The sequence below is a fragment of the Diadema antillarum genome, unplaced genomic scaffold (genome assembly GCF_040938485.1).
Source record: "Diadema antillarum isolate AM-2024a unplaced genomic scaffold, OU_Dant_1.0 scf00000078, whole genome shotgun sequence".
Taxonomy (NCBI): Eukaryota; Metazoa; Echinodermata; class Echinoidea; order Diadematoida; family Diadematidae; genus Diadema; species Diadema antillarum.
The window spans coordinates 127,512-146,947 of record NW_027270967.1 but is presented as its reverse complement, the minus strand read 5'-3'; the positions used below and the strand labels follow the sequence as shown (position 1 = coordinate 146,947).

General features: G+C 38.6%; 1 protein-coding gene across 1 annotated transcript in view; it reads left to right on the top strand.

Moving 5' to 3' along the window:
- LOC139717618 (battenin-like) overlaps positions 1-19,436 on the top strand; it is a 47,633-nt gene that overhangs the window by 27,655 nt on the left and 542 nt on the right. The window contains exon 14 of the mRNA XM_071629125.1: positions 11,021-11,173. Coding sequence (XP_071485226.1) covers positions 11,021-11,173 — 153 coding nt within the window. The remainder of the gene's footprint in view (positions 1-11,020; positions 11,174-19,436) is intronic.

The window sequence follows — 19,436 nt, the reverse complement described above, 5'->3', positions numbered from 1 at the left end:
GCAAGCACAGTGGGAGCGGCTTCACACTATGTAGTGAAGCAAAGGCTGCAGAGTATTTTGGAATTTTGAGGAACTTTGAGAATAGTTGGAGACCACAGAGATAAAGTCAGGAGTTCCCCTTTCTTGGTACATCATGCCCCCCCCCCCCTCCAAGTCAACCAACTAATCTTTATCGACGCCGAATGCACCATCGACCTACGCTGTGAATGTGATGAGGATCTGACTGTCATGACTGAACCGGCGAGCAGCAGGACATTAGGAAAAACTAGGAGTCACGATAGCACAAAACTTTGGTTTACGCCAATTTGGAGTGCAATTACAAACTCCAAATAGTCAACTGATGTCATCGGAGATGTTGAAGCGCCCTGTCAGACTGATACAAAGTGGAGAGTGATGGTGACGAAGAGAATAGGCCTACTGACAGCGTGACGGCAGACCGCTCAACTGACGGCCCATGCAGTCACACTGACGAGATCGACAATGACATGCAGACGAGGACCTCATTCGTCGACCGAGAGTAATCATTTAAGAGGAATGACTTTACGTTTGAAGATATTTCAAGAGATGTAGTAGTCTGACATGTTAAGGGGCAAATCATTCTACTCCTTGCAGTCTTGTGAACATCCGCTTGTATATTTAGCGAAAACTGTTCGAGTACGTGGACAGTGATAAGTAGGCCCCTATAAGTCACTCTGTCGAGTAAATTAGAACCAAATGGCTTCTTTTGAACATGTATTGTGTTGAAAAGTTCTTGGTAATTCTTTTCCAGGCAAAATGTGTACATGAAAATTCCGATGTTAAAATGCATGTGATGGGAAATGCAAACAGTATGTGCGAATGCCTCTATTATGTTTCCTGCTATACTTGTTTGTTAGTGGGGAAAAGAAAAGAAAAGAGAAGTCTCGCTCTACCACGACTACATACTACAATGCCTACGGATATCTTTGTTTCACATTGTTAGTGGGGAAAAGAAAAGAAAAGAGAAGTCTCGCTTCATGAGAAATGTTCAGATCCCGCTCGACACCACAACGTCTACGGATGTCTAGGCTGAAGGTGGGTTTGAGTGTCTTATAGGGCCGATAGAGCACTAACAGTAAGTGCAGATTAATTGACACGCTAAAATGCATGTGATGGGAAATGCAAACAGTATGTGCGAATGCCTCTATTATGTTTCCTGCTATACTTGTTTGTTAGTGGGGAAAAGAAAAGAAAAGAGAAGTCTCGCTCTACCACGACTACATACTACAATGCCTACGGATATCTTTGTTTCACATTGTTAGTGGGGAAAAGAAAAGACAAGAGAAGTCTCGCTTCATGAGAAATGTTCAGATCCCGCTCGACACCACAACGTCTACGGATGTCTAGGCTGAAGGTGGGTTTGAGTGTCTTATAGGGCCGATAGAGCACTAACAGTAAGTGCAGATTAATTGGCACGCTAAAATGCATGTGATGGGAAATGTAAACAGTATGTGCGAATACCTCTATTATGTTTCTTGCTAAACTTGTTTGTTAGTGGGGAAAAGAAAAGAAAAGAGAAGTCTCGCTCTACCACGACTACATACTACAATGCCTACGGATATCTTTGTTTCACATTGTTAGTGGGGAAAAGAAAAGACAAGAGAAGTCTCGCTTCATGAGAGATGTTCAGATCCCGCTCGACACCACAACGTCTACGGATGTCTAGGCTGAAGGTGGGTTTGAGTGTCTTATAGGGCCGATAGAGCACTAACAGTAAGTGCAGATTAATTGGCACGCTAAAATGCATGTGATGGGAAATGTAAACAGTATGTGCGAATACCTCTATTATGTTTCCTGCTATTGAAAACTTGTTTGTTAGTGGGGAAATGAAAAGAAAAGAGAAGTCTCGCTCTACCACGACTACATACTACAATGCCTACGGATATCTTTGTTTCACATTGTTAGTGGGGAAAAGAAAAGAAAAGAGAAGTCTCGCTTCATGGGAGATGTTCAGATCCCGCTCGACACCACAACGTCTACGGATGTCTAGGCTGAAGGTGGGTTTGAATGTCTTATAGGGCCGATAGAGCACTAACAGTATTTAAAGTGCAGATTAATTGGCACGCTATCTTTTGAAGAGAAACAATACTTTGTTTCACACAAAATGAAAAAGCAGAAAAAACAACTGATAATCATCCGCTCATGTAAAAGCAAGCAGAAGTTTTTCAAAACATTTCAAGAGGCATATTTGTGAGTTACAGTCTGTTAAACATGCCAATATACTCTGAAAAACAAATTGAAGGCCACCTTCAATAGGCCACCTGCAATACAGCCTCGCATTTTCGGAACAGGAACTGATTCCACGTAAAATACATAAACATGTATTTTGATTTTTCCATGCATTTTTCCCATATCATTACACACAATCATTACACACGTATACTTGATATGGTGTTCAGCTCACTGTGTGCAGACTGAGCACGACCTGATAATTCAGAACCTCTGCCTGAGAAAGGAGTGTAGAATATCCCGCGATTCAAAAAGAACCTTTCTTATCAGCTCGTGCATCCTGTACTCTATGTGCAATGCACTCATCATAGAGACAAAAGCTTGCCTTCACCCAAACTGTTTAGATATTGCCATTGGAAGACTGATGATCGCATACAGTGGCTGTGGACCTATAAGAACGCTGGTCTGACTACAGGATGTCTATCCAGTTTAGTCGTGGAGGAGATCTGTGTGCCGATCGCGTGCTTCACTGAAGACGCAGATGCTGCCCTGTCTTAAAAGAGATCGAGGGTATAGATCTAGACCAATTTCAGCAGGTTACACTGAATCACCACTTGCTGGCAGAGAGTCTTAACCGGATCATGCAGGTGATATTACCCGCTGCCAGCGTACCCTGATTCACACATATGATGCAAACCGGATGGCAGCATATTGGAAACAACCAATATTTGGGCATGGGGGCACAACTCTTGGCCAGGCCCAAGTGTTAAGGAGTATCGAGCATAAAGAAGACAATTAGAGTAAATAGTAGTTCCACTCCTATTTGGAATTGAGGTTCCTATTAAAACAGGTCATTGAAAAAATGCCCAAAATTGCCTGACGTAATGACCCAAACTTAATTGGATGAGAATAGCAAGTTGCAAGACACAGGGTTGCTTCATGTGGAATGCATGTTATGCCTCACAGTATGTCGCCTTCCAAATGGTCCATGACGTCACTGTATGCTCCTGGACCATGAGTCATTCACCGGAACCATACAGCCCACGAGCTTGACACTGACCAACACAGGCCCGCCAGCTGGAAACTAGGTAGCATTGCCCATGAGCTTGACACTTAGGCAAACCAGGCCCATACGAATCCGACACATGGAGGGGGGGGGGGGGAGGGGGGAGGGGGAGGTCCACAAGACCTACACTGAATAGATTAAGCTTTCTGATGTAATACATATATTAATCTCGTGGGCTTTGTTTTCCTCGAGTGTCGAGCTCGCGGACCGCACAGCTTGTGGGCCTATTATATTTGATGCCGAGCTCATTGACCTTGTTTATCTAGTGTTTAGGTCACGGGATGTATGACTCGTGGGCTGCGTAACTCATGGGCTGTACGAGTCGGGTTGTTTGACTCGTGACGTACATCGCTGATGAGGTGGGCCTGTTGTTTTCTGGTTAGCATCTGTCACCCTTTCATCCAGTTCAAGGGACTTTGCCATATGCCTGTTCACAAACTATTAAGCATCAACCCAAAATATGGTACTCCTCTCCCCACCTTCCATGTTTAAGCGTACAAATTTTGTCCAGTGCAAATTGGATAATGTTGCATATAATTTCATGCAAGCTATAGTCTGCATAACTTACCCAAACAAATATTATATTTGAGGTCACTGCCATCACTGAAGACACGTAAGCTTCATTTCTGAAATAATTGACCGCTCACATTCCTCAGACCTGTTACTATGAACCAATGCTTTAAAGCGGAATGTGCATACATACTTTGATTATAACGTCAAGGCGTGATTTGTACATGATTAAACATTTAGGATTAAACCAATGAAGCCAAACATCAATATTTGCAATCCTACACAAATTTTTAGTGATATTCTAAAAGTCTGACCTCTCATTGTCCTTAGAGGTCAAAGTTGGATATACTCAGGGTAATGACCAATGTTCTGTGGAATGAGAAGACACTTCTTATACAGTGGAGTATATGCTAATAGCATAATGCATGATTGCACACCAGGTAAACAGTTAACCATTGAATATACATCAAATATCAATATTTTGATATTTTGAGGTCATTGACCTGTCACAGTCCTCAGAAAGGCAGAGACGCGTAAATAATTTCCCTTGATCTGAGGAATAGGAAAAAGATTCAGTTGTAACACAAATTAATTTTTAGGACAGCGTTATGTTTATCATCAACCAATTGCACCAAATATCAACATTCTGATAATTTGAGGTCAATAATTGACCTCTGGAGGTCATTAGAGGTCAAAGGTAGAAACCTGTCAAGGATCTATGGAACATGAAGACAATTCCAATGTAACAAAAATGAGTTTTTAGTACATCATTACCATATTCAACATTAATCAATGACGCAAAATGTCATTTTCTATCAAATTTTGAGGTCATTGACCTCTGGAGGTCATCAGAGGTCAAAGGTAGAAACCTGTCAGGGTTCTATGGAACATGAAGACAATTTCACTGTAACGAAAATGAGTTTTAGTACATCATTACCATATTTAACATTAATCAATGACGCAAAATATCAATTTTTATCAAATTTTGAGGTCATTGACCTTTGGAGGTCATCAGAGGTCAATTCAGACTTACCTCCCGATCTTAAAATGAATCTCGTAACATGTACTAACACTGGTGAAAGTTTCATGCTTTAGTCAAATTTTGCACAATTTTTCGGCTTATCTGCTCTACTATTCTGACTCTATGTTCATAAAACACGAAGCTGTCCCTTCATATCCTACCCGGTAATCCAGTAAATGTCAATGCCTTTCACCAAAACTATTTTCGCTAAATCTGTATTTTCTTTTACTGTTCCGAAATTTCGGATTTCTCTTGATAGTATAGTATAAAAGAAGTTTTAAAGGGTATGTACAGTTCTGGTCGAGGTGAGAATTTTGCTTTTAACGTTTTGCGAGATATTCAGAAAGCACTCTATGAGATGTCAAAGATCATGCAATTCTAAGGGGTATCAAAAGTTTATTTGATGAAAATCGGTTTTGAAATGGCTGAGATATCCAAAAACAAGGTGAAACAAAGAGATCCTAATAAAGGTGGGGCATGTCGCCTTTTATTATTATCACTTTTTTTGGATATCAGCCATTTGAACACCAATTTTCATCAAATAAACGTTGAATCCTTTTAAAAATTACATGCTCTTTCATATTTCATGAGATGTTTCTCACTATCTCACCGAAGAATGTTCAAAACATGAATCCCCACCTCAACCAGTACTGTACAGTCCCTTTAAGTTTGAATGCCTTTACCATTGAATTAAAGACATTTTGAAGAAATGTTACACTTCAGAATGAGTTATACTTTTTGCAATATTTTTTTAGCCACAATGGTTTACAACAACTCCATGTAACACTTCTTTATTTTGAGGAGCTTATATCTCATGCCTCACGTGCCCTGGTTTTGACCCATCATCTTCCTCTTCCCTCTCGCTTTTCTCTGTCCACCGTGAAGGTAGTCTATTCCTGTCATTCATTACTCACCTTTCCTCTTTCTCTCATTACAAGGGATTTATCTCGTGTGTGTTCATGTGCAATGCACTCCCGTTAAAACGAAATGCTCAGGACCGGCAGTTTTTTGTTTTTGTTTTTGTTTTTTTCGTTTTAACGAAATTTCATTATAACCGAACAAATATAATATGCAATGTATAAGGAAAAGAAGGAAACCACGCATAAAAAATTTTGTTTGTTGAATCCTCATACGCTGGAAAGCTATGTGAGATGGGAGAATACCTTTTTAATTTCGTTTAAATATTACATTTTAAAAAGAGCATAAAGTTGTTTGTGTTGTCACACATGTGGAGAAAATGACGGTGTAGGATTTGGTTACAGTTCGCTATTCCAAAAGTTCTTTTCTTACTATAAAAGTACGTTACTCCGAAGGCTCCTTATTCCGAAGTTTTGCCATTCCCGGGATTCCGATGGTTTGTTTATCTGAAGGTTCGCATTTCTGAAGAATCATTATTCCGAAAGTTCATGATTTAGATCAAAATAATATATTGTTCATTTTCCGAAGGTTCGTTGATCTGAAAATGAAATGAGGTTCGTCATTTTGAAGGTTTATAAATCAAAAAGTGAGAAAGGTTCACTATTCAGAAAGTCCTTTGTTCCGAAGGCTTTTTCATCCGAAAATGAAATAAGGTTCGTTATTCCGAAGAAATTTTGTTAATGAAAAAAAAAATGAGAAAGGTTAGTTATTTCGAAGATTTATTTATCTTAAGACGATTATAAGGATTGCAGTTCTTAAGTTTTGTTAGTGTACTCTCCTTTTTTCACCATGCATTAACGATATTTTTGTAATGTTCCGATTAACGAACGTTTTGAATTCCTATCATGTTCGGACTAACGAACCGTATAAGAATGAGAATAACGACCATATTTTATTATCGGATTAACGAACCTTTGTTATGGAATAACGCCAAAATGTGCTTAATATTTCATTTCCGAACTATTACGGACATTTAGTTGTATCAGAATCTGTGTTTTGTATTAAAGGACTTCGGAACAATGAAACTAACCTTATCTGAATTCAGATTATTGTATTACAATAATGCAAGTTCCCCTCGGAAACTGTGCGTGATACACGGAGTGAACATTCAATGATGCGTTCGCTCATGCAGAGACGCTTTAAAAATGCTTGTTCCGCTACGCATTTTCGAATGCGATCCGCATTTCGTTAAAACGGAGCACATTTCCTTTATTTTTCTTTGTCAGTGGTGCTCAGAAAATACTTCGTGATAACGAAAATTTTGTTATAACCGTCTTCGTTATAAGCGAATTGTGTACCATAGACTTTAATGGCGATAATTTGGGGACCAGAAGTTTTGCTTCGTTATAACGAAATTTCGTTATAACCGTGTTCGTTGTAATGGGAGTGCACTGTATCTTTATTTGTGTTCTTCGTCTCTGTCTTAATTTTCTCTCTTTGCATTGTTTCATCAATTTTGTAACTATTTTACTGTTATACCGTTAACGCTCATTTCAGAATTGCCCTACTGCATCATTGGGCATTAACAACTAGTATATCAAGAATGTGGGAAGAGATTGTCACCTCCTTGGTATGATCACCGCAGAGCATTACCTCCCTTGACAATTACTCCTTATTAAAATTAGGCTCCAAACAGTCACCCCTCTTACAATAACTCTCCCCCAGAAAATTACGTTTCTTATTGTTATTTTCGAACAACGTTTGCTATTTGAATTGAAAAAAACAACAACATTTTTTCACTACATATCGTCTGGTTTTGGTCGAGACCTAACTTCAGGTTTTAAATATCTTTTGGGTGAGAAAATTAGAAATCCCTTACGAAATATTAAAGAGCATGTTATTCCAAGAAGGATTCAAGTTTTTGTGAAAAAAAAAATACTCTTGAAATGGCCGGGATAAAACAGAGCAGCCATATAATGTAAAAAGGATTCTGTCAACTACAACTCTCTATAGATCTATTAAAAAAGAGGGTGCAGGACAAAAGACTTCGTTAACAACTAGGGGTGTTTTGTAAAAAAAAAAGAAATACCGTTAAACTCGTAATATTTTACTCTTTCTAATCAGACTAACTTATATATGAACTGGATTTCCCCTTAAAGTGTCGAGAACATTTAACTTGAAAACTAGCACAATTCTACTTGTATGTAAAACAAGCTGTAATCTTACTCTTATGACAGATTAGGGCACCGTTTGATAAAAGTTGCCAGTTATGACATCTTGTTAGTCTCTAATAATTTCAATAAAACCATGGGTTCTGCTTGATTGATAAGCTCGAGTCACCGACTTGTTACCATGGACCTGCTTTGATCGACCTACAACGATTGGTAATTGTGTGGAACTGACAGCTTGTCAGGACTGACTTCATAAAACCGTGCCCGGATCCTATCAGAAATTATGGCTTTATGTCGAAGGGTCCCTCGCTAATGTTAAGGAAATATGAATTGCAGTGAAATCAACTCTCCTTTTCTTATGTTTATCTTCTAATGTGTTATAACGGTAGAAAATGACAAGCCAAAAGAGTAAATGATGACAGTGTAAGAGAAAGGTGCATCTTCTGATATGGTGTTATGAACTTATGGAAAAATTACAAAGGGTGGTACTTCTTTCGGGGGGCGGGGAGGGAGGGTTGTCCAGTAGGTATCAGGAGAGGGCGGGGGTGGGGGTCGGGGTATGGTTATGGGGGGGGGGGGGTAGTAATCCGGGTGGTAGTTCTCCGGGGGGTAGTTCTCCGGGGGGTAGTTATCCGGGTGGTAGTTATCCTGGGGGTAGTTATCCGGGGGGTAGTTACCCAGGGGGTAGTTCTCCGGGGGTAGTTATCCAGGGGGTAGTTATCCGGGTGGTAGTTATCTGGGGGGTAGCTATCCGGGGGGTAGTCATCCAGGGGGTAGTTACCCAGGGGGTAGTTATCCGGGGGGGTAGATGACCTAAGGGTAATTGCCCTTGGGGGTAGTTGCCCTAGGAGGGTAGATGACCGGGTGGTAGTTGTCCTAGGGGGTAATGGCCCTGGAGGGTGATTGCCCTAGGAGGGTAGTTGTCCGGGGGGTTGTTGCCCTAAGGGGGAATAGACCTGGGGGTAATTATCCGGGTGGTAATTATCAGGAGGGTAGTTGCCCAGGGGGTAAGTGCCCGGATACGCTACTATACATCAAGAGATGATACATACATGAAACACAAAAATTTGTATACGTTCTGATATAATGCAACTGCTGGTTTGTTAGTTAGTTAGTTTGTTTGTTTGTCTGTTTTGAATTACCATGGTCTTTGTTGGGGGAAAGATGAAGAAAAGTAGTAGACGGTGTATCACTCTCAAATCCGGATGATTGCGATAAGTGTGTATCCCTGCCCTTTCTATACAGGTAAACGATTTAAGCTTGGTATGCTATTATAAAAGCCTGCATGTGTCACGCAGAAGAACTGATTCCGCGATCACTTTTAACCTTTCATAAAATTCACGTTTTAAGATAGTAACGACAGCTTGTAGGAGATAGAGTAAGTTAGCGTCCCTGACTGTGGTTCTGAAGACAAAAGGGGACTGAAAAATTCTTTTGCAAATTAGCAGACATAATGCCGATCCTCCAACACTGTTACTCCATTCCGTCACTGATTCTGCTATCAATGGCGACGAAAGAATACTGGTTGCGTGATTATCCACCCCTTGATAGCAGGAAGTTTACCTTTCATTGTTTAAGGCTTCGTTGATGCGGGGTTTATTCGGATACAAGGCGTGAACAGTGTCGTCCGAGTTCTTTCATTCGAAATTCCTCAGAATACGCAATTCAATGGGCAATTAGCGCTGCTACTTCGCAAAGCTGTTAGCCAAATTCTTTGCAGACTTGACCTCTCACATGTCAGCTACACGCAATACACGACAAACAGCTATCATTACACACATTCTGATCAAAAAACAAAACAAAATGAAAAAACACACTTTTGAGTAGCGACACAGCTTTCTGTCCCTTTCTCAATTAGGTCCTACTTCTAAAAAATACACAGATGACAAGAGTCAGAATATCCTCAAAAGGGAACACGACCTATTTGGGCATTAATAATGTTTGTCTTCCGATTTCTCTCCATGCCGTCACGGCCCAAACCATCATAAGAAATAGGGCAATAAGTTTTATTAACCAGGGAAATAATAGTACGCATTACATACATTTGGCGAATTATCACACGAATTGTCGACTTTATAAAAACGATAATACATTTAATTGACAACTTAGGCCCTACTATATCTCCAGAGATGAACTTTAAACAGCAAGTCACATACCAGGGAAAGAAAGTTATGATTATTTGAATGAATTCATTAATGAGGCCAATTAAAAACCGTTGTAAAAGTACACACTCGCATAAAGAGGTTTCAAGTTCGATATATGATCATTGTATTGGCTCATAGATAAAGTATCATAAATTTTGCGTGATCGTTCGATGGAATTATTTTTTTCAGCGCGATTTGTGCGTCACATCAATCACCACTTCATGAAATGGAGGGCATGTATAAAACGAAACTCGCTGGTCATGCAATCGATAGCCTTGGTCAGCTCACTATTATTGCGTAATATTCTAAAGCCCTCGCCGCTTGGCCGCCGACGCCGCCGCGCGCATCATGCTTTGTTTTGTCTTCAATGGGGTCAAGAGCAATGCCTCATTAGCATACACCCTAGCAACGGAGGCGGAGTCTCGATCGGGCAAGAACAATAGGTGCGAAACGCAACGCAAAGGCGAGCGTTCGAAAAAATGTAACCGAAAAAAATTGTCTCAGAAAAACTGTGATTTGGGACACTTGTACTCATTCTTACACGCTGAAATTTTCTGTACAAACAGATAAAACATCAAGGAATCAAAATCCGTAATAAAAAAATTTCGACCAGAGCAGTGCTTCCCCTTCATTTTCGGCTCATTACGGGAAAACTCCCCGTGCGACTTATGACTCATTTCGTCGGAGCGCCACACATATATCCTCCTTTGTTTGTGTATGCACTTGTGCACTACATGAAGATGAAGCGTATTAATCATTTATTGTAAAAGTGGATATTTTCAACACCGCGAAAAAATTTCCACTTTTACAGTACATGCTAAAACAAATTTGAATATTTTCTGGATGGTTTTCAATTTCAAATTTCAGAACAAATCAGTTTGATATATCCGAATGAATATTTTTTTTTCCAGAAAAAATAATGGAATGTTCCTGGTTATTTTGAACCAAACTATCATATTCCCAGTTGAAGCCTCTTACTAGAATGTGTCAGGTGTGCATGTCTGAAATATATTTTTGATGTGTACATATCAAAACTTGTTTCTGTTTTATCATCACATTCTAGTTTGCAGGAGGACAGAAAGAGTTTGCCCTCGGGGCGGCATCAGTCTCGGACTCTCTCGGCATCGCCACGGCAGCCATCATCTCCTTTCCGGTGCATAAAGCCTTCTGTTCGAGATCCGTCATAGTAACCAATCTTCACAGGAGGGAAACCAGAGTATGATATGCGTACAGTCAAACCTGTCTCTAGCAGCCACCCAAGGAAGACGAAAAAAGTTAGCCGCTCTAGACGCGGTTTTGAGCACGGCTTTTGTCTTAGGGGGAATTGTTTTTTAGTGGTTGTATACGGCAGGTGGCTGCTATAGACAGGTGGGCACCAAGGACAGGTTTGATTGTATTTCAGTATTTCTGTACATGTAGGTATGATATCTAAAATGTGACATGATATACATTATTGTAATCCTTTACTGGGGCCACCATCGAGGTCTGTCTCAGTTGATGATGGTACCCTTAAGCATTCCCCCCCCCCCCCCAACCATTTCAGTGTGATATGAATGCACAACTCATTATATCCGCCAAGGAATGACGCTATGTTTATGTTGACGTTGATTTGTCTGTTTGCAAGATAACTCAAAAAGTTGTGAATGGATTTGGATGAAACTTACAAAAAATTTTAAAGTGACACAAGGAAAAGATGGTTATATTCTGGGAGTGAGCTGGAATTTTTATGAATTTTTGAAGAAATTCTTAATATTTTGGCAAATAAAATGTAGGGTCAGCGAACTTTTGAGTTCAAGCTGCACATATGTGAGGTTTGCATATGCGCACTAAAGCTTTGTTTTGCTCAAGGAGCTACGCAGTAGGAAGCTTATGAGGTAAACACTTCTAAGCTCTCTTTTTTTTTTAAGCTATCATTGGGAGGGATGCATGTATGGTTAAAAATGAGCTGCTTGGTGGAGGTCTTCTGCGCTCTCTGAGTGCTTTTCTATTTTTTATATTTGTATGTTCTTTTGTGTGTGAGACAAACACAGTACTATACATGTAATATGGTCTTATTTGTGATTTTTTTGACATCACGTAACATGTTTATAAGTTCATTTTACTTGAAATATTGTTTTAGTCGCGGAAAAAATAAAGAAATAAGATTGAAACAAAAACAAGTCCAGCAAGGCTTCTTGGTCATGTTTAACCTAATATGCTCCCACCAGATTACGAGTAAAGGACAAGGAAAGTATTATTGCAGTGGTTGTCTGTCGTTTGATTTCTTTTTTCCTACAAGTGGAGCACGGTAGATGAATCCAACTTAACCCTAAAAGGGCCGGGGGGGGGGGGGGGGTTGAATCAACCCCCCTCGACATTTTTCGACAACCATTCGAAATTTTTTGACCGCGCTGCTCGCTGACTTTTTACTTTCAAGTCTTGCACATCTTATGACCCCATTTTCGTAAAAACTGGACATTCTGTTGTACGACGCTGTACGACCTTTTGTACATGCTTGTCAGATGGAAAATGGCTCAAAAACGTGATTTTGTGTACAAAGTCTATGCAAATAGAGTTTTCTCACCTAATTCAAAAAGATATGATTATTTTCACTTTCAATGGCTAAAAATCAATTAATTTTAGTATAATAATGCTCAGAATAGGTTCTAAAGTGAATTTTGTGGAAAAAATGAAAAACAAAAGTTCAAAAAACAGAGAAATACATAAGAAATTCATAAAACAATAGAATACATAAGAAATTAACTTTGATACCAGATTTTTTTTTCAAGTACATTGTTAGAAATGCTACAAGGAATAATGTCACCAAAAATTAGGATGCCATTAGCTTTATTTTCTGAATTAGAGTAAAATTTATGATTTCATGCATATTAATTAATATAAAATACAAAAAATGAAAATTTCACTTTTTTTCTTTTATAGTTTGGTAGATTACGCAACAAGTAATGTATGTGCCAATTTTCAGGGCGATTGCGCGATCGACGGCCGAGATCTCAGGGGGATGGGGGTTGAATCAACCCTCCTCCGGCCACAGAACAGGCCAAAAAGCCCGGCCTGGTTAGATTCATTATTCCCTTCTTAGCATTCTAAATAGACTTGCACTATCATTCAAAAGAATGAAACTTGTACTGGGCACTTCATATATAAATTAAGTTTGAGTGTGAGAAACCTTGTACGTTAAGATATGGAATGATATGCACATGTATGAAGATGGAGGTGGGTGGGGGGCAGGTTACAAATAATTTTGCACTCCTTTAATCCAAGAATAGGTACAGACATTGTATTACACTTATCACTAAGAAAATGTAAATTAAAGATACAGTAGACTGGGCATCTAGCTGTCTTTGTGTGGAACTGAAGTGTTCTGCAAGAATCGCTAAGAAAGTTCTTTGACCTCTTTAACCTCCTGGACCGCTCATAGCCACCCCTCTTGTAGAACTGATAAACCGTGCATGTAATCCTCTCCACATCCATCTTTGCATATGTAACTTTGTTTTTTAATAATGGTTTGTGAGGAATGGTATGTAACAATGTATTTGTGTGGTTCATATCATCCCAGTATCAACCGACTATGCAATTTGATCTGCTGCAACACACAAAACCTGTGCATTTCTTTTCATGTGAATATACGCGAATAGAGGGTGAAATCTTATTGCGAAACCTCTGGGCGCTAGTGGGTAATCATTGTCGATATGATGATCCCCTAAGGTGCCTCAATCCTATTGATGGATGGTTTGCTTTATCAGGACACTATTTTTTCTGGTTTGCTTGTGTGGTGTCCTCTTAATTCATAGTTCTATGGACATCTCTGTGGATCAGACTATAGTGCAATTTTGTTCTGTCATGATGGTATGCAAAAACTCCTTTGCATTCTGAAATGTGGATTTGCTCCATTTAACTCAAGGCTTTTCACACTATATCTAATGCATACTGTAAGTATGAAAAAAAAAAAAGAGTAAGTTTTGGGTCTTGCAACATTTGTAGACAGTAAATTTACTGTACTATACTATGCAGTATACATTTGTAAGAAAATTTAATCATGGGAATCTTTCAAGTGAAGAGACACATTATATATATCATGACTATTAGTAGTTTATTCATTATTTTTGGGTCTTCCAAAGGGCATGTAGCATAGAAAATGTTCTGATAGAGTCTTTCACGTTTATTCCTTCTTCTTGCCAGTTGAATTTGTTGGCTGCTCTGAACTGAGATCAGCAATATAGTTCCACAGGATCTTACAGTGTAGTTGTGCCTTTTCATGTTAATTGCGTTAAACTGTCAGCACAAAATTTTAGCACATGTTATCTGACAATTTTTTATGTGCCTTACATTCTGAGTTGAAGGCTGGAGTGAGCTGTTGCAATCATTCAGCACCCGTCGTGCGTAAGCTTTTTGCATTTTCAGCTCCTATGTGGGAACCCCTTGATGGATTTTAAAACCATTAAAAAAACAACAACAACAATCTTCTGTGTAGCCCTAATGCCCCAAAATCAAAGAATCTTTAAAGACGTTCTTCTCTGCAACCAGATGACATACAATGTAGAGCCAAGTAAGTGCTACGAGTATTGTATCCCGCTACATGGGTGACTGTAGTGTCAAGTGTGTTCATGATAGATTTCGGGATGTCCCCATGGGGGCCCTGAGAGGGTGGGACCAAATCGAGGGCTATTTTGATCTCCTTGAAAATGCATAGTCAGATGTTCACCAAACTTGGCATGTACATCTTGTATTACTGCCAGTGTGACAGAATGTATACAACGCAATGAATACCATGCCTCCCTGGAGACCTCCATGTTTGCTATGTTCCTCTTCGATAATACAGTGCAGTCTGCAAGAATGCATGAAAAGTGAGCTTGCGATACTCAGGTGAGTGCTATACCCTCTTTGGGTCTTTCTTCTGAACTGTACAGTCTGTATCTCCTATTTAAATGTCTTGTCACATAAACCCCGTTTACAGTGAGTGAAAAGGCCGGGCTCAGCTCGGCCTTCCTTTCACTGTAAATGCTCAAAAGGCCTAATGCGGTACCCAAAACGGTCATGCATTTGGCCAAGCTCTGGAGGTAGTCTCCGCTCAGGCTCAGCCTGGGCTCGGCCTGGCCTCTTCTCACTGTAAATGCAAACTGGGCCAAATCTGGTACCGAATTGCTAGCGGCGTGCTCCCAAATACTCGTTTGTTTACAAGCAGAGTAGCGTACAACAAAATATTGAAAGGTTTGAATTAAAAGCCCGGGCCCAGTCCTCCACTGTAAACTCTCAGAATTGTGGATAAACTCACAGAATTGTGGACAGAGTACCGCAATTGAGGCCGTGCTCGGCCTGGGAATGGCCAGGGCTTGGCCCAACCTTGCACTGTAAACGGGGTCTTAGAGATGTCATTAGCTTTGACTCTATTAACTCTTGCTAATTCAAGATATATACAATGCATGTACACACACAGAAAATGTATATTGTGCATACAAATGTATACAAATACACACAAATATATACATAAGAATGTACAGTGTATTCAAAAGCATACATGTACACTCAGATTAATGCTCACATATGTATGCCCAAGAGAAGTTTACTAAACTTGAGGTTTTACCACTGACATCTTTTCCTTTTTTAAAACGGAGCCAAATTGTGTCTTGTATGCAGTGTTATTGTGCAATATAAATATACATCACAGGGACTCTGCATCTGTACTGTCATGCATTTTTATCTCGTGCACATATTTAATGCTTCTGTTTGTGTTTGTCTTACATGTATTATGCCGCCTTTGATAACTAACACTTACATGTATTATGCCGCCTTTGATAACTAACACTGTTTTTGAATAAAAATATGTAGATAACTTCTTCTGGAGAGTTGTGGCATGCATATTATTGTAATTACAATGTAAGTAGAGCCATGAGTGAAAATTTTCTTTGAATGTAGAAATTTTCGAAAAAATTTTCCAGAATGTTAATCCATTTGTGACAAAGGTGTCATCCATGAATTGTGTCATGAATTGTAATAATCATCATCTGTGAATCAAATTATGTGCACTGAATGGAATTCAGTTCATGTAACTTTGTGATTATATTCATTCCCTTGATGTTATTGGTAATTTCTGTCAATTTCAATTTTGTGCTTGTTTTGATATGATTCATTCTCTCTGTGCTCCTTTTATCATTTGATATTTTAATGTTTAATTTGCAATATGTGTATGATTTGTTTTCAAGGGTACATTCTATTTTAACAAGCCTCTGGCTTTCTCAGAACTGTACCTGCTACATTTTGTAAACATTTTATATTGAAACAATTTTTTCTTATTACTGAATAAATGTATGTATGAATATTGTATGAATATTATAGTCACAAATACCCTCTTTTATCTACACAAGGGACCAGAAATAAATACAACTCTATTTTCTTGAATCTTTACAGATGTATCATTTTCACTTTTAGTTTTTGTCCAAAAAAACCCCAAATGTCCTTGATGTATGTATGACCTGTTACCGCCTCACCCTGATTCAGGTGCAAAAAGTGAAGCTGAGAAAATTGGCAAAAAGCGATAATAAGCCTTAAAGATAAAGTCAATATGCCTTGTTTCTTTTTCCGTATCAAAAAGTTTGAGGTTTTAACTTTTCTGTCTGAATTATGAAAGTTGGATTCTTATACACCTGTTACACATTGTATAAGATTACAGCTGAAATGATTCGTGAAATCATCGCATTCCCGCTGGGCACCAACAGCGTGAAATACCTCGAAAGTTGCGGTAAACAACGCATGTATGTTACTCTATTTGTGCTGGTGTTTAGAAAAACTTAAACGCATTTTATACAATCTGATTTTGTTCATTGTCATTTTACACTATTTCACAAACAAAAAATATCATTCTTTCAGAATGGTTCAATACAAGAGGAAGAGATGGGTGTAGAAAGAATCACAAACATAATATAGGCCTACTTGTCAAGAATATAATGTGCAACTATTATGCGAAGAGATTTTCGGAAGAAAAATAAAGTATTAACGCATTTCGATCCCTACTTTTTTCGTCTTTTTTTGTATCAATTCACAAATAATTTCCCTTTATTCTCGCAACAATAATGATCCATAATTGTGTAATAACAATGCAAAGGATGTCCGTAAGTTTGATTGATGGGTATATGACGTCGTGCTTATGTTTTTCTTTGTTTTTGATGCGTACGGTTATAATGAGGTACCAGTTATAATGAGGTAATATCGCCAGTCCCACGGACCTCGTTATAACGGGGTTTCATTGTATAACAAAATTTTGATATAACAAAAGAAAACTGCCAGTCTCAATGACATTGTTATAATGGGAGTACCCTTTTCTTGTTTTATGTCTGAAACAAATGATACTTATCGTGTGACGCCACTCACTGAAGAAAAAGACCTATTACCTGGATCAAAAGCTACTCTTCTTGCATGAATGGAAGCAAAATGAGTACACAGAATGTGGAAATAAAAAAGAAGAAAATGCCGTCATATCATTTCATGTACTCGACCAGCAGTACTGGTAGCATTTATTTATTTTTTTGTTTTCATACAAATGAGTCGCATACGATATTACACATTACATCAGATTAGTTTGAAAGTATGCATTATAAGCCTCTTCAAAATTTCAGTCGTACATATATATAGATATATATATATATATTCATATATTTTAGTAAATGGGTTAACATAAAGACACAGGTAGAAATATATATATATTTTTTTTTCAAGAAATAAATAAAAAAGTACAAAACAATCAACACAGTTTGAATATCATCAAATTGTCATACCCAGTGTGGGAATTAATTCTTACCCGGCTGGTGCCAGAAAAATTATTTTATCTTTTATAGTTGTACATGGGTAACAAATATATATATGTATAAATATAGTGGAACCTGTTTCTGACTTGTTCGTTGGAAGTTACAGAATTTTCTTTTCAAGAATAAACTTCTTTGATACTGAAGTAGACAAGACAAAAACCCTTCTGAGCACGTTTGAGCATTTTTTTTTCTCTCTCTCTTTGTAGGGTTTGTAGTCCCACATACTGGATGGCAAGTTGATATTCATACAATTCAATTATTTGCCCCAACTACTTGGAGTTCACAAACAAAACATATCTCCATTACCACTTGAAAGAAAATAATATTACAGAAACATTAAAAATATATACTTATCACAAATATTTGCATTTCATTTTTGTCACAGGACATGAGATTCTGACAATCAAGAGTATATTCCGTAATTGCAGGAAACGTTCACATTAATTTGAAAGTCATCAGGGTTGGACCACAACGCACCCTTCCCATGTCACATTGCTCACACCTGGGAATGAAGTAAGTTTTTGCCAAGTGTCTTGTCACCTTCTGTTGCGGCAAATTCGGGGATGAGAGTTAAAAACCCTTCTGGCTACCAACCACGAGGTGGGTTGCATTGTCTTGGTAACACGAGGAATCAGTCACACTGAACGCTACATCCCTATTTCCCTTGTACGACAGGGATCTGCCAATAGGCATACTTTACTGGACAGAAGACAATTCCCAAACACAGAATCATGGCAACATGAAAAACAAATCCCAAAGGGACATAGAAGACTCTCCGTCAAAACATTCATTCTACTTTCACGTTTAAACCCTGTTGCTCATCGAGATGGGGGATAAAACAGTAACCTTGGCCTACAAAATGGACATGGTCAAATCATTACATGTCTCAAACCTTTTTAGTACTGTTTCCAGTATGTACAAACAACACACAATTAGTAAACACACTTTGGATGGGACATGCACTTGCATGATGAAACAGACCAATAACAGACCAAGCAGTTAAAGTACAATACAGTATTAAAAACAGACATGACTGCACCAGATCGTTCTTGCAGACAATATCTCAATCTTGCATGGATTTTAAGGAGATCTATTATGGACAAATTGGTTATCAATGATGCAAGCCAGCATGATTACAAGAGAACTCTACAGAGGCCATGCATTCTGTCTGAAGTGATTTTGCATCCATCAGAATTAATGGTACCTGTACACCCAAAATGGGGAAGGGGGGTTGACAAATTACTTCATAATTGCACCAATGGCATCACAAAATTAGCTGCAGGATTTAGAGGTGCCATGTACGACTAGATATTTCTTTTGCAACGGCAATACATACATGTCTATATGACTTATTAGACTTATCACAATCATCCCTTTTTGTAAGTCTTTGCCTTTATGATGAGAATCTGAAATAATCATGCCATTTATATATTTATTTTTCTCATTTATTTTTGCTTCCCTATGAAATATTTCATATGTTCTGGCATTGCTGAAAATCTATATCTGCAGAAAAAGAATGTGGTATCCATGTGTAGACGTATGCGGGCTTGCAACAATACAGATATACATATTGTATGCAACAATCATGCTAAATAGTCAGTTTGTGCTTTTCCTGAAAATAATCACCGTAAGGCGGTGCCATTACAACGGTTCTTTGCAGAACGCAGTGACTTTGAACTT